The sequence below is a fragment of the Nestor notabilis genome, unplaced genomic scaffold (genome assembly GCF_000696875.1).
Source record: "Nestor notabilis isolate BGI_N333 unplaced genomic scaffold, ASM69687v1 scaffold13477, whole genome shotgun sequence".
Classification (NCBI taxonomy): Eukaryota; Metazoa; Chordata; class Aves; order Psittaciformes; family Psittacidae; genus Nestor; species Nestor notabilis.
In genome coordinates this window covers 6,060-23,013 of record NW_009936121.1, presented here as the reverse complement: position 1 = coordinate 23,013, position 16,954 = coordinate 6,060, and the positions used below count along the sequence as shown (strand labels likewise).

At 35.3% G+C, this 16,954-nt stretch overlaps 1 protein-coding gene across 1 annotated transcript in view; it reads right to left on the bottom strand.

Moving 5' to 3' along the window:
- Positions 1-381: 381 nt before the first annotated feature.
- Positions 382-16,954, bottom strand: part of TMEM161B (transmembrane protein 161B) — a gene marked incomplete at its 5' end in the record, with an annotated part of 22,580 nt that continues 6,007 nt past the window's right edge. The window contains 8 exons of the mRNA XM_010018184.1: positions 382-659; positions 1,537-1,633; positions 3,279-3,453; positions 4,567-4,680; positions 8,180-8,320; positions 9,999-10,059; positions 10,652-10,803; positions 16,166-16,322. Coding sequence (XP_010016486.1) covers positions 382-659; positions 1,537-1,633; positions 3,279-3,453; positions 4,567-4,680; positions 8,180-8,320; positions 9,999-10,059; positions 10,652-10,803; positions 16,166-16,322 — 1,175 coding nt within the window. The remainder of the gene's footprint in view (positions 660-1,536; positions 1,634-3,278; positions 3,454-4,566; positions 4,681-8,179; positions 8,321-9,998; positions 10,060-10,651; positions 10,804-16,165; positions 16,323-16,954) is intronic.

Here is a 16,954-nt window from a genome sequence, read left to right as displayed (position 1 = left end):
AGTACCCTTCTGGCACAGTTCAGTCACTGACTGTTGATGCTTAGAACACAAAGTTTTGAGGCTGGCCTGCTGTTTATGGAAACCAAGATACTCAGAGGTTGTATCTTTTTGTCACCACCTGCCAAACAGTAACGTCAGTGAGTCCCGATACTATAATTCAATTAGTTACCTACCATTTGGGTAACAAAAAATAACAAACCCAGTTGGCGATTCTAGACATTATAAGAATATTCACCCTGAGAACACAGAGGAAGTGTTTAAAAAAAATTCTGATATGTTTTCTCTTCATTTATAGTTCTCTTCTTTTCTCTTCATCTCCTCTTGGGCACCTGGGTTTGTATCTAGTATTTGACTTCACATATGCTTTCTCAGTTGACCTATTCAGGCAACAGTCAGGTACTGGTGATAGAAAAGCCCAAAAAGGCTTGTAGAAAAGAGGCAAGCAGCAATCCACCAGGTGAGAAAAGACAGGAGTCCCCGGAACAGGAGAGGAGTGAAAATATTCTTTAGGCTTCCCAATGCCATTGTTATCTGTACTACAGTTACTTTCATCTTTCCATCAGCAGGTGGAGACTCAGAATAAACTGAACTGGGAAGCAGACTGTTTTCTACTGGAGTGTCAGAATTCAATTCCGGATAGATGCCCCAAGAATAATTACCTGTTAAAAAGAAATGAGTAACAGATTTTTGTAGAATTAAATTCAAGTTCTGTTATTTCTATCACTTCATAGATCATCTTAATTTTTCACACATACACACACACACAAAATCAGAAGTTTTTATAACTTTGTAAATACTAAGTGTATTTCATCCTGATCATACTAGTGAGCTATTAGGATTCATCTTACCTTTTGACAACCCAACATCTAGATGCAAAGATGTGACATAGTTGCTTTGGGACCCCTGTCAGTGCTGGGTATGATTCACCTTACCAGATGCAGATGTCTACTCCAGAATGGGATGAATCACAGCCTAATAAAGCCTATCTCTTTCCGTTGACATTTTGCAAAAAGAATGCCATGACTGCATGGCAGGCTGTGAAAGACATCCCTCACAAGAAAGAAAGAAGAAGAAAAAAAAAAAAAAGCCCCCAAGAGCGACATCAGCTCTCCCAACAATGAAATGAACCCCATATCTCACAATTTCCATCCAAAATGCGTACTGAAGACTGAAAAGCCAAAAAAAAAAAAATAAAAATCCCTTAACAGCTGCTCATAAGGTTAAATCATCAATGCTTTACACAGCTCTCTTTTAAAATACTTTTAAAGAGACATTTTAACAGAAGAGCATTATTGGCTGTATTGCACAACTTCTCAAAAATAAATCAAACAAATTAGCATATAATTAAAAGATCTCAAAAGCAGCAACAGAAGAGGACTGCTTAAAAGCCACACATCAGAATGTTTTATACTGCAGGGAACTACAGTGTATTTCTGTACTGCAGGTACCTGTACATTCTAATTTTCTTCAGCAAGCTGAAAACATAAGAGCCCTGCATAGAACAGAACACATTTTTGTTGATCCAATTTTGCCTACCTAGTGTTTTCAAGAGCAGAGTTGTGTGAAGGAGCATTACCAATGGTGCAACATACTGCAGTGCAATTACACAAAGATAATAGAATACCCGAGCCACCTGGGAAAACAGAAAAGAGTAATTCATGAGTTCTAGCTGATCAGAGCAGACCTTTATGAACAAGTCTAGAAAAAACAGTCAATTTATTAAAAAGAGGGTACTTATGCATTAAAGCTGTTTTAAAAGTTTTCTAGCAAGTCTTGGCAAGTGACATATTATCTTCAAAAGACCTACTGAAGAAATCCCTACAATGAACTCTAATTTCAGGATGTTTACAAACCTGACAGAAAGTGTTGAAAATAAATAACTAAAAGCATTAGTTCTGTTACAACAAACAATTAATTCTGCATCTGCAAACTATGTGTCATCATTCAAGGATTCCCACTTCAATACACCAGAATCAAGCTAAATATATGTTCAATTTTTTGAAGTCCCCAGTGATTTCAAAATTGAAGTTGTAGTTACAGTCCAAAGCCTCAAAAAGCAAATGAAAGTTTGGTTTATATTGCAGTCCCTTTTCAAAAGCGAGGTATTTTTAAGATTTCCAACTGTGAAACACCAGTATTTTAAAAACAAGATGACTTTTTATTAATAGTTGATCAATAACAGCATTTAAATGGTCTTTATTTCAGGTATACATTATGGTTCATTGAAATCCACTCAGATTTATCCCTCCCACTTCTCCCAATCTGTCCCATCTTTCTCAAAATTGTTACATTACATATTTTATGTAAGCTATTGACTTAAAAGACTAGACCAAATAAAGAAGGAAAAGAGTCATCAAATCAATGTCAACAAAGCAACGAAGTAAAGCTAACCAGATTTTAGAAAAGAACAGACTACAGAATGGCAAAGAAGATGAAGGCAGACATAACATTTATGGAAATACCTCTAAAACCTCAAAGGGCTTTGTGATGAGCAAGCATTAAAAAAAAACCCAAAAACACTTACATGAGAAGAAAAAGTAGCAAGACACTGACAGAAGAAAAAGCACGAGACAAAATATACTGCAAGGAAATGGATGGAATATGATAAAAAGAAAAAATTAAAAAAGTAGTAATTCCTGTAGGATGACAGATAGGAAAGACTTAACTGGCAGAAGTTCCAGAAGAAGATAAAGCAGACATGGCTAGTAAAACAAGACAGACAGGACTTCATTTAGCAGCTATGGCCTTCTCAAAGAGAAGGTATGAAGTTACTGGATAAATGGATTTAGGAAATGCCATATGGAGAAGATACTACTGGTTTATAGACAGGATGAAAGCTCACAGAACTAAAATTATGTTCTTACAGCAATCAGCACAGTTCTGTCCTAAACCAGGTGCTGCTACATGTTTTTCCTAACAATTTTCTGAAGCAATCTGTTAGCCACTGTGTTTGTAAATAACTACTGCACAGTCCACTTATGACCTTCAGATACTCAGTTAAGCCAAGGACAAGACTGTAAGTAATAGTGACAATCCTAAGAGAGAAATCTTTGTCTTGTGGCAACTTGCCAATAACTTAAGACAACTGCATAATATGTGTGATACTTCTCTGCACATTTTGGCTTGCAGAATTTCTCTGTAATGGTGCTTTTTCTATACAATATAGCCTAAGAAGCTTCATTCAGGTTTCAGCTCAAAATGAAAACACAAAACTGGAACAAAAGCAACTGTACAGACAGAGCACTCCAAATACATAACTTCAGTGCCACCATACTTACCATTTTCTGCAAATCAACCATACTTATTCTGCCAGCTTCCTTTTTCATCTGATCCACACTTTTCTGGGCTAAATTCAGATAGGCCTGTAAATGATGGCGTATCATAGCTAACCGTAAAGCACACAACAGGATTACAATCCACAGCCTGACAGTGTCAAATGTATCTTCTGACATCCTGTGGATTAAAAAAAAAAAAAAAAAAAAAGTAAAACTGTTTTCTAGTGGTCACCTACTATTACAGTTATTTGTATAATCTGTAAAGAAATCCTGAAGCATATTGTCAAAAATTCTTAACACACAATCTACAGTTATGAAGTTCACGTGCAAGTAATACTGACTTTTGCCTTCCGATTCTCTTTATCGCTACTTCTTAGTAGACCTATTACAGCATTAAACCCAAATTAGTATCCATTTGTCTCTGAACAAGAGCAGCTCTTAAAGGCTTAAATTCTGAGTAATGAAGATATGATGCTAAAAAAACAAGCTCACTCAGATAATTACAGGTTTTGAGAAACACAGTTCTGGGTAGCAAAAGTGCACTTCAGTTGCCTTAGATACCCTGCTATAGCACAGCCCTCGTTTAAAATAAACTGAGGAACAAAATGGAAGCACAAAAGATGTATATTTGCAATGTTTTATGTGATAGTTCAGTAGTCACTGAATCACCTTAGAAGCATCTCATAAGCCTAGCAAGCAATAAAAGCGTCAGGCAATCAAATATGTTTGAGTACTACTATTCTGAATTATCTAGACTAATAGTGACAATGACCATCACCTATATTACTTACATTTATTTCAGATACCACTCTTCCTGAAAATTCCTTTCCCTTCTATGTTTTAAATATTTTAGCTATCGATTCCATATGCACTTCATCTACACATGCATCTTAAGACAAATCACTCGGGTCCATTCTCATGCCAGTGTATCTTGACTGCCTTCAGTGAAACCACTCCTCCCCTGCATTAATATGTAAGATACAAGGTTCCAGAGCATGGCAGTGAGGTGGTATTCCACCCCTAGGAAGGAAAACCACTGCTGCCAAGCAGATGCCAGAAGGCAGCAGCTTTTTGGGAACCACCACCTTAAAATTCAACACTCTGCGACTAATTTGCATTCTTCTAAAATAATCAGCTCCTCAGAGCTCAGATGCAACTTCCACAAGACCTCTGACACCAGATGCTATTAAATTTTAAGTCTTTCATGTTTCTGTGACTTCCATAGGACGCTACTTAAGACTTATGGTTTTGCTTTCAATACCCCAGAAAGAATTTTTAAAGGGAATCTTACAAAGGGATGCTCTCTTTGCCCAAAGGTGGGTTCATAATGTAGTCCTTAGTGATTGGTTTTACCCACAGTAGAACCATAAATAAAGGTGCCAAGAAGTTTATATGTAGCAATGTTCTGAAAGAAATAAAAAAAAAAGGGGGGGGGAGGGGAAGTTATTAAATACAAACAATTACCATACTGTTGAAACTGGGGATACAGATTGAAAAGGAGAAATCCAAATTTAAAAATAGTTGAGAGGAAGTTAAATAAGATTACTTCCCTCTTCTATAGGTATGACTTACATTTCAACAAATCAGTAATACTACATACTGTGAAATCACACTAGCTGGTACTTAAAAAAAGTGCTCTTAGAGTATCTGAAAACCTGATTTATTCTAAACAATCTAACCAAAGGAGCTGCGTGCATTAAGCCACATGATAGAAAAGACAGTTGCTGAAAATTTCCATGTGATGGCTTAACACCAAATTGCCCTAGCTATTTCAGTTTTAATCGAGAGAGTTAGTATCTCAGATAATTATGATCAGATATATTAAAAATATACTCTTATAGTAATATTTTTTTTTCTTTATTAAAAATTTACTCAGATTAATTTTCATTATTGATAGAGACCAGGGGAAACAGTTCTCAGAGGTCTGATTTCCCAGTTTAATGAAGTAATTAAGTTTTTTTTACTTAGGAACCTTGACTAAAGGGAAGTTGGTACTTACATTCAATTAGATAATCAAACAAAACAAAACAAAAAACAAGAGAAAAAAGTCAGCACAGCTATTCCATTTTAAAAGCATTTTATGAAACTGCACAGTCAACGTAAAAATAGTATTCTCTTGTAATCTTTGAGTACAAAACAAACAGCAGAATTTAAAAGGAGGAGGTAGTTTTCTGAAGATTCTTCCATAATCCTTCTTCATTTCCAAACCCCACATCCCAATCATTTTTCATTACTAAAATCAAACTAAAAGAGTTGAAGACTTCAGTGCTGTAGATCTGGTGGTTTCGCTAGTACAATGCTTCCTCACTAACAAGATCAGCTAAGATCCTCTTCACCAAGAGCATCAGCTTGTCTATATTTCCATCTCAAACCATAGAGCTTCTACACTATAGAAAAAATGAGGTAATCAAAAGTTATTCTGAAGAACACACTTACTGATTTCTAATTTCTAAACTTCCTAAAAACATTAAAATGTTTGCATGTTTCAGAAAATGTCATCACATGCACATTTAAATCATCAATGAAGAAATAAGCGCTTCTAGTTATTCAGTGTTGCTAGGGAACGCGACAGCACCAAAGAACAGTCCAAAGCATTTCACTAACTTGTGAAAGTGTTTTACCTGAGCTTCAACTTATATAAGACATTCTACTGAGCTAATGGACTGGAATGTGCCAAGGGTGGCAAGAATCCCTTTCTGTTTACTTGAGTACAGGGAGAAAAGCTGAAAGCCTCTGGAAAATGAGGGAATGTGTATGAAAATGGTACAGACTGATTAAGACTCAAAAATATATGCAGCCAAGGATATTTTTAAAGAAAGAAAAAAAAAAAAAAAACAAACCAGCTATCAGAACCAAAAAGGACTCAAGATTATTTTTATTCCTTTTACCAAAAAAACCCTTATTCCCAATATAAATAAAAGAACCACATTAATCATTTTGAATATATTAACCATTAACCTTTAGGGGTTTTTTTGACAGTGTTCCCTGGAAGTTAAGTCTCCCATTCTGTAATATAATGGGAAAGGAACCTTGTCTTCTCTGGGCATTCTGCCGGTTTTGGGGTTATTTTGGGTTTTTTTTTTTAGTGGTTGTTGTTTTTTTTTGTTGGGTGTTTTGTGTTTGGTTTTTTGTTTTTTGTTTGGGTTTTTTTTGTTTTTTTTTGTTGGTCGGTTGGGTTTTTTTGGGGGGGTTCTTTTGTCTGTTTGCTGTTTTTTTTTCCTTTTTGGGGGGGGGGGGGTTGGTTTTGGGGAGGAGCTTGGGGGCTAATGTTTTTCTGGGCAGCTTTGGGGATTTGGGGTGGGGTTTTTTTGTGGGGGTTTTTTCCCCCTCCAAAAGTAGACCACGTATTTGACTGCAGAGAAAGACACCGTTTTCCTGTACCCAAATTAGAAAGATTTCCATCAGTGATATGTCGTCCTCATTTACTACTCCCCGAGAAACAATAGCAAACAGTCCATAATGACCTACTCACTGATAAAAACACATCACTAAGGGCAAATACCAATCTTTTCAGGCCAACTAGAATCTATCACTCTACAATGATTCTCTGTTTATAATTGCATTACCTAATTACGTAGATACCTGACCAAATTTTAACCCCTTTAACATAATTTTTATACTGTTCCTGTTGAATTGCCAGAGTATTGGTAGACTTTTCAAAATAATTTGCTTGGTGTTGCATAAAGTTATCTTCAATAACCAGCTCCAATATCCTCTAAACATTAAGTTAGAGACGATTCATTTTTCATAACCCCATTCTAGTGGATATTAATTACCCTTTTAGTACTTGATTAATAAACTTCTGCTTCAGAAGGTTTTATATTTCTGCCTAGGATCTCATGTTCACAGATCGAGGAAGATGTTGGAAAATTAGAGGACACTTACAGGAAAAGTGCAAGAAATTTTAGAATACTGAGAACCATAAAAACAAAAATCTAGGAAGTTTATTTAGCTTATATGAAAAGAACAGACTAAGAAGTGAATGGGTTGCAGTCTACACATAGGCAAAAAGTTAACAGCAGATACAACAAGCCAACAGCTTTCAGCTGTACCTGGATGCATTCAACTGCAGTGAGTGCAAGTATAACACAGAGTACTTGGTTATAAATTTACCAAGACTGATGGACCCATTTTAAACACAGAGTAATTTTTACGATGGGCATTTTCTGGGGAACAACAACAACAAAAAAAAAAAAAAAAAAATTCCGTATCAGAAAATATAACGGTTCTCCTAGGAAAGTGTCCAGGCTTAATGATCACAATGGTCTAGGCTGCATAATCTGTCATTAACATGTATTAAACATCAAAGGTCAAGATCTGTCAAAGACATTTGGAGGTTCTCCCTCAACCAGAGTGTGCTGAAGAGAAACACTTAGGTCAGAGAAAACATTTTTACTACCAAACTCAAGGATGGCTGAAAATTAAAATATTCCTTTAAACTCATATTAATGCCTGACCCTTATTAAATATTCTGGGTCATTTTTTCATTGTATCTTACCCTGAACTTATTAAAGGCATGATGGTCACCTGGAGTTGAGGGTGGAAAAACAAAAAATTCCTGTGATTGCATGTCTACTTCCTGAAAATCACCTTAACTTCCGAGAAGATATGATGGGGAAAAGGAAGCAGTAAGCAGAAACATTCATGGTGGAGCTCTTGCAGGAGAAAAGGAACGCTCCTTTAACTGGGACTCTCATTACAAGGCAACGAATGTAACAAGATTGGCAGAGCACAGGTTGAGCAGAAAGAGGCAGGTGACAAGTCTGCTCAAGATAAGAAAAGCAGTCAGCAACAGAAGTCTTAGTCACTACCTTCTTGTTGGAATAGTTTGCTTTGTTTATATTCAGACATTGAAGATTTAAGACTCAGTAGCATATACCTATGTGCATAGATTTTTCTCTTACTGTGTTATTTTTTCTGTTGCTAAATTCAGAGCATCCAGATGCATTTGAGCCAGTCGCAAGCCAGGGAATGTCAAAAAAGCACCAATAAGTGAACACAGAACAGCCAGGAACAATTTGAAGGTTAGTTTAGACACAGGGCCCCTAAAAGAAAAGAAAGGAAACAAGCATTTTCTTGGGAGGAAGTTGGGGGGTGGTGTATCAGAGATTACTTTCAACTCAACAGTATCTAACATTTAATTAAAGAAGCAAACAGTATTCTATAGCCTTATACTGGAATACCAGCACTATTACAAACCAATCAGGAGCTAAAATGAAAAAGGTCGAATATTTATTTCCTAGGCAAACAGCAAACCTAAGCTATTGCCTATAGATGTTAAGTTTGTTAGTAGAGAACAACAAAAGAGTAATTTTAATTGTAATTAACAGCGTATCATATAACAGAAATCTAATCGTTATGTTTTTAACAGAGGAACAGATGCATCGTGTTTAACTGGTCAATGACAAAATGGATATTTAAGTTATACTACTTACATTCTACCTTTACCCATTAAAAAGCTCCATCAAACATTTATTACTGCAGTTTTTCACAGATTTAAAACATACATGTGGACAATTAACATGTCTCTTCCAAGTTATTAATGTAGTTTGCTTTCATAAATTATTGAGTATATAAAAATATTCAGGAAAAGAAATATCCAGGACCAGCTGAATTATGCAATTAACACTGGATTACACAAAAAGAAAAACAAAACAAAAAAACCCAACTGAACAAACAAGTGACACGTAACTAACACAGATTAAAGAGAAACAAAAATAAATCTAGTAAATCACAAGTTTCAGATTCTTTCTTAATCTTTGTTATATACGTTACCAAGAGACACTATCATAAATTCAACTGCTGCTGTAAACAGCCAAAGCATTGCAAAAGTTGAAAAATAAGCAAACACTTAACAGGAAAATTAATACAGAAGTTAGCAATCTTGCAATAGCTTAGGAAAATCAAGGTGAAGAAAACCCATGGGATTCAGGTAAAGATTTCCCATGAGTTTATTCATAAATGACATGCTAATCTAGCTTAAGGAAACTTCCATTCCTCAAAAATAGATTCCATAGCTTCTGCACGATACTTGACGACTTCCATGCAAAACATTTCAAGTGTGCTCCCACAGCGATGACACACCTCATGAATGCGTCTAGAGTAAGTGTGTAAGGATGGAATTGTAATTGAAATCCATTTTGCTATATACAAAGGCTGTCTACAATATCAACTGTATATTTATGCAATATTACAATCTACAGCATGTTCCTTCAACAGTCTCTTCAAAATATTGGGATGTCCTGTAGCAAGCAGATGTTTTTGCATAATAGGAAAACACTATTACAACCTGAAATAGGACTGAACAGCAAAATTTACTCTTAATGTCAACTTTATCACAAGCTCCATCTGTAGCTTTTGCACCCTCTTGCATGTGACTGGCATGGCAAAAATACCCATCACCTGGTTTAAGCAATACTTACAAAGCTGAGGGGAATTAACTTGAAAGAAGTGTTTATAATTTTTAACTGTATTTTATGAACTACAACCAAAATGTCAGGGTAGAAACGACCTCCAAATTAAAAAGAGAAAACACAACTGCAACTTAATTAACTTGTGAGTACTGATGAATTATTTTCATTAACCCAACTTTTCACATTATTACAGAAATTCTAAGTATGTACAAAGAGGAAAATACACAAGACAAATGCTTGCTAAGAAAATCCAAGTGCTTCAGTTATAAATGCACACATAAACCAGACAAATACATTTCCAGAAACTTACTGGGATTCCAGGCCCTGCTTTTCAAGAAATTGCATAGCACTTTTGGAGAAATTCGAGAATCCTGCAGAGACACATAAATGTATTTTATTAGAGTACAAATGAAAAACCCCTTTTTGAAATAAAACACTAGGTAAAAGTTCATCTTTCAAACAAATTTCCATAAGTCTAGCATAGCTCTCTCATATGCCATATATTATATCCACATACCATAGCCACATATTGCATTACAGATAAGTAGTATGCCACAGTGCAATAAAATTTAATTATTAACATCTCAGGTATTTGTACAGTTCAGGAACATGAATAAAATTAACATTATTTTTTACGTATATAAGTGTTTGGTTTGTTGGTTTTTTCCCCAGTAAAGGAGCTTCACTTTACTACAAAAGGCAAAATAAGTTAAATGTAAAACTGGAAGGCAAATAAAATTAACAAAACAAACAACCTAGGCTGAGATTACACTGTTTAAAAGAAAGCAGGGAAAATATACAGGATGTCCTTCAGAATCTGCATTCCAAAGCAAAATTTCTTGGAAGTGTATGACATAGAGTTCTTTTTAAGACAAATATTCTCAAAACACTTAAAAGTCTGGAAATAAATTTTTCAGGTAATGCAATCACTAGAGCTGTGTGAACACTTAAGAAAAGAGTTACCTGATTCCAGTCCAAACTCTAGATAGTTTTCTGTCACAATAAGAATTGCCATTGCTTTCACAAAGAAAAAGAAACCAAAGGTGACACAGACTGATCTTTCACCTCCATCCTCTACTTTGAAATAATGGGTAGTCAATGAAAATAGTACCTTGCTTCACAAGAAAAAGGTCAAGGAAAATTAAGTTTGTAAAATAACTATATTTAAGAAATATAAAGCTGTATTTTGGTCATCTACACTAGGGCTGTTCTATGATGCACAATTTATTTTTTTTTAAATAATGTGTTCAGCCAATTTCAGCTTAAAATTACAGAATACTGTAAAGCAAAATAATCACATAATGGGTAGCCAGGAATACATTACTCTGGAGTATAGCTTTGATTTAGGCTTGCTTATTTATAGTCAACTGCAGCAATATTCATTATCAACCTAACAGAATTAAACCGCAGTGTAAACAAACAATTACATAAATATAAGTTAGATCAAACAAAAAATAAGACAACCATATCTTCAATGCAAATTATTGATATAAATGAAAAATATTCCACTGAACTAGAATAACTCAGGATTTAATATATCAATTTCAAAATGCAAAATATTACTTTTGAATGGAACAAGTGTGATGGCAGGGAAGTAAATAAACATTTTTAACCACAAAGGGGCTGTACGTGTTCTTCCTGGATGCAAGGTACAACAGCAATACAATCAGCAAGAACCAGGTGTTCCAACAAGCACTTTTATCCATAATGGGATAAAATTTATTAATTATTTCTACACACAGGGACTGTAAACCTCACCAAAACCGTGATGATTGTTGCTTAGATTATTACATTTCTGTTTACTAAACAAAAAACGTATGAAAGATGAAACTTAGATTTCCCTACTTTCACATGCATGTCTTTGAAATTTTTAGCTGTCAAAGATAGTAAAATAAGTGCATGCTTAGTAGTATGTAGAAAAGAAAAAGCTACCTCACGCTTATCTTGCAGAAAAAAAAAAAACAAACAAAAAAAAAGAAACCCCTTATAGTCTGGTATGATGTATTAGGTCCTTTCATGTAACCCTAGTGCCACAAATACAAATATCTAAGACATCACCTGCTCTGTTATAAAGCTGTTTTTAAAATGTTTATTGAGTACACTCCTTTTTAAACACATTTCTAAAGAAAGTTAGTTATCTCCAAAGTTAAACAGAACATTAGAATAAATTTTTCTTATTACTGCAGCCCATTACAATTGTGGTTTTTGGTTTGTTTTTTTTTTTTTCAAATGGTAGCCAATATCCAAGTCCATATAAGTAGCTGAAGATCACTCTGGACATGATCTGCTTTGCAAAATTGAAGAGAAAAAGAAAAAAAAAAAGGTTTTAAGTGTAAATTGTACCATTTTTTCAACTATACAATAACATATTCATTCATATTTGCACTTCTTTTTTTTAATACTGGAAGTGTTTTAAGATGTAGATAGCATGAAAACATGTTTTAGAGTATTTATTCAGAAACACATATGAACAGTCATCAGTTAATCTCTCAAGAAACTATATGATTACGCAATATTGCACTTCATTAGCCAGCACATATTTAACATACACACTGCTGTATTTCATCCATATGCAGAGAGGTACTGACATTTACACAAGAAAGCGGCCTAAGCACAGCATCTAGTAAGTCCAAATTCACAGTAATCAACTTAGGCTCCCTTCATAAATCACAGAAAGAAGACATAGCTCATCCAAAACAGAAGTACATAATAGGTCATACAGACCGCGGTCTTGAAAGCTCTGTTCCTCTAATGCATTCTTACAGCCAGGTGCCTTTTTACACCTAGGGACATCAATCACAATCTGAATGCACACTGATTCAAAATCTTGAAGTTATACAAAGGACTTCGTAATAGTTTCTGATCAATAGTCCTAACCTATAAAGAGACTTAAAACGTCTTAGACACTTCAACTAGCATTGTGCCTAAAGGATGTGGAAAATGCAACTAGAAAAAAGAAAGCATACTGACAGTAAATTTCAATTACAGTGCAGATTCAGTACCCAATGTATCAACGAATGATTATGCAAACTACATGTGACTGAAACCCTCTGTTAGTCAACGTAAGCGCTGCTCAGCAACAACTAAAACATCAGTGTGTTACTAGCATTATTCTCAGACTCAAGCCACACAGCACTTTACCAGCTATTAGGAAGCTATTACCCTAGACAAAACCAGGAGAGCCACTAATAACAGTATGTTGGGACAAGCATCAGATTACTTTCTGGATTTTTTCTGAATATCTACACTATGAATATTAAAAATGCTAATAGTGGGCTACTGCACTGAATCAAAACATCTGTTTCTAGAAGACACAGCTGAAAAAAATTCCAATCATCGCTTCCAACTTTGTTAAGCTTTTCTTGGTCAGTCTGTCAGCCAAATCCTTAGTATGTGAAACAGAAGAAACATCTGCCATCAAAACACAAAATTCGCTGCTTTCAACTGAAAATTTGGAGTCAACAAAATTTTTCTCACACATTACGATTAATAATTTATGGTCTTGCCATACTGAATTAGTAAGTAGTTGTGTACATTTTAAAATATTCTCACCATTCTAGAGGTCTGATGTCACACAACATGAATGAGCCAGTTCTCTTTCGACATGTCTTTTCACCTGCCTAGGTTCCCATGATCACAGCCATAATGCTTGGAATAATATTAATGTATTCACGAAGATGTTAACTCTAATATAAAGTTTAGACTGTGCTTCCTGGTACTGCAGCCTTCTGCACTGCCACTAACCCTTCGGACTGCACAGGATCACACTACTTCATCCCATCAGTCCAGGAACCATATAGATAATTAAGTAAATTCAATACTAGGAAGCAGTGGCTTCACCAGGATTTCTACAAAATCACCTACTTTGTGCAGAAACCTCCAATAAAAACAAGGTCCGTTTAATGCCACAGGAAAAAGGAAGTAAATAAAAGTTGTACAAATTCATAGAAAACTAGTTCTGACCATGTGTTCTCTTTGTATGATTAATGACCCTTAAACTACTTAGTACTAGGTTACACTTGTACACAAGTTTCTTATTTTCCAGAATTTATTTATTTCTACTTATCAGGCCATTTTTCTCTAGACTTTCCCAAATCTGCACATTTTTTTTACAAGTGCCTCATGAATTTTAAACTTTAACTTCAGTAAACTTTCTCCCACCCCAACAAACTTACTGAATTCCTTAAGAACTTTCTGAAGTATACTGCCTATTACCAACACCTCAAAACAATATTGGTCCCTTAGACCATACATGCCTAGATATAAAAATGCTAAAGCATGCAATTGACTGTTCACAGCTTCTACATAAAATTCAGATTTTAGCACATGATCTTTTGCTTTTAATAACTGTTCTATCTGATCTTATTTCCCTTCCGGTCATGTAGGAAGGCTAGCCAGCAAATATAGCTAATGCACTTCTAACATGCAGGGAATACTAGATATGTTTCAATCTCCTCCAGGTCCAAATGTGCAATGAGTTCTCAAGTGCTTCAGCCAGATGAGAATAAAAACTGGAAACACTAGTTTAGGCTCAATTTATGTAAAAATAGCAGGTGAGAAAGAAATAATAAAAAAACCCCTCTAATAACTACTTGCATGTTCATGCTACTAAGGCAGAAAGCTTGCACTGCCAGGCAACTTCATCTTTTTTACTTTCTGAATTTGGTTTTGCCCTGAATTGATGACCAAATGAAAGCAGTAATTAGGACTGTACTCAAATACGACTCTGAGAAAGAATTACTGCAGTGGATTTTCCTACAATATATAATTCACAAGTCTGTTTCACCTAGAGTTGCAATCATTGTAGAACTATTTAAATAGGCTACAACTGAGATTTGGCTGACACCAATAAATTTAAGAGTGCATTATGGCTTTAGTATTTGAAGCTTGGTTTTCCATTAGTTCTATTAACCTCCCTCTCATCCTCAAAACGGGATTCAAAAGTGTTGGCTTTCATTTCTGATTTCTTAAGCAATAGCTGCTTCTCCTTCCCCCTGCCAACATTAAATTAGAATTCATGACTTCACCCAAACAAATAAAACAAAGGCTGTAATACTGCTATAATATCATTATAAGGTGCTCCAGAGCTAAACACTGACTTCTCTGTCACTACGTCTAGAAAAAACACCTTTTGCACTGAGGACCTCTCCACTGACAAATCAAAGGAGAAACACCTCGTCTAGAAGCAAGCTAAGGACAGTCTCTTTTTCTCTCATAATGTGAGTCAACTCCGTCTTCTGGCAAGCTCTTACTCATTACAGGGAAAGTTCTGGGTATCATTTTTACTTCAGGCCACTTAGAGAAAGAATTCCTGTCCTTATCATAAAAGCAGCACACATTTATTAAGTACGGAGAAGCATTAAGCATATCCAGAATGGTTAGCCAAATATAACCAAGGATTACAGTTCAAGGGGTTTATATTATACCCCAGCTACTGCTAACAGCAACAACAACAAAAAACAAACAAACAAATAAAAAAAAAACCAAACAAAATCACCCCACACAACACAGTGAGAACCCTTACTGAAGAACAGGCATTTATACAGAGGAATCAATTTTGAATATTCAAGTGCTGTACTGACCCTAATTTAGGACTGGTTGTCAGTTGTTGAGGGTGCAGAGGAGTTGCAGAAATTAATTTTCTAATTCATCTTTCCATAACCTGCACTCTCGCAGGCCCTTATTCAATTCCACTGCTTCATCACCTATCACGTCTTTAGAAGGCAACTTTCCTCCCTAAAGCATAGGTCAGGATTGGTATGCGGAAAAGAGCTAATTACTGTGCAAGCACCCATGTCTGATACTGCCTTTTCCAGTAAAAACAAGCATAACAGTGGCTTACTTTTATGGCCCAGTATTGCCTGTTTGTTTCCCTCAGTTACAGAGGGAAATTCAGTTTTTCACAGAGCTTTGAAAATGTACTGCCTTTGCTCCCACACCTGTCTACACATTTTATTTTCTGTAAACTTTATAAGGGTGTCTTGAATGTCTTTGAAATTATGAATTCATGCACGTCTCTTTGCTATAAAGTAGTATACACATTATTGTACTATTTTGTTCAGGAAGTATCAGATTAAACAGACTGAAAACTGAAAGTGTGCAATAAATTGCAATAAATTGCACACTTCTTCAAAAGTTGTAAATACACTCTGTACAGAAATCTATTTCTGAATGCCAAACTGGGCAAAATAAAATTAGTTTAGAACCACGCTATACTACAGATGAGCACTATATGTAAGTTCACATACATGCATTTCATTTTCCATAAATGGCTTGGTATTAATGTTAACATGCTCTTGATACCAGCGTGTACAGCATATACATTACCCAACCACAGCATTAGCTTACACGATCCTTTTTCCAAATGCTGTATATTTTTGTATCCTGCCAATCAACAATACAGACCTTTATATGAATTTAGGATAATGTGGACTATTTGGATCAGATAGAGTCATTTAAGAACACAGAAAAGGATACACTGCAAAAGCCAGGACAAGCAGACACCACACTATGCTGATATTCATTTCTTGTGAGGGCTTCACAATGCTGTAATAGGCCTCTGTCACCACGTACACAACTGTAGCTGCAACAGTGAAATCCACCAGCCACTGATATTCTGGAAAATAATGCAAGGCTGAAAAATACAAGTTTGCAAACATTATTATTTGTATAATTATTTTGAGGCAGATACTGACATATATAGAATGGAGTGACAATAACAAAATGTTTTCAATTGACTGAGGTCTAGGTAGACCATCCAAGAGCAACAAGCCACATTTTTAGAACTCAACAGTGAAGTGAACTTCACTGTTCACTTCTGTTACTTGATTTCTGCTCAGATTTATATGGCTACAAGATTTTACTTTTTTATCATCTCAGCTTTTACACATTAACATCCTAAATTCAAAAAACACACTTTATTTAGATGTCAACATCACAACAGAAAATGGTTCTCCAGCTGAGATTACCTGCAATCCCAGGTAAGAGTCTTTTTGATATTCTGTTAACAGGCTAAAAGCTAACTGGCAATCATTTAAAGTACTACATATAATTACTTTTTCTTTTTTAAAAAACCCCAACATCTAAGATACTGATGTTCTGTTCTTCCAAATATTGTTACTATCTCTTGTACAGCAATAAATTACTATGTGAATTCCACTGTAAAAATTCTGGGGATCATACTGTAGTTGCATGCAGGCTGGGGGATTTACAAAGAGAGAGCTCCCACCAGTGCTGGGAACTGCAAAGAACAATTTGCGACCTATC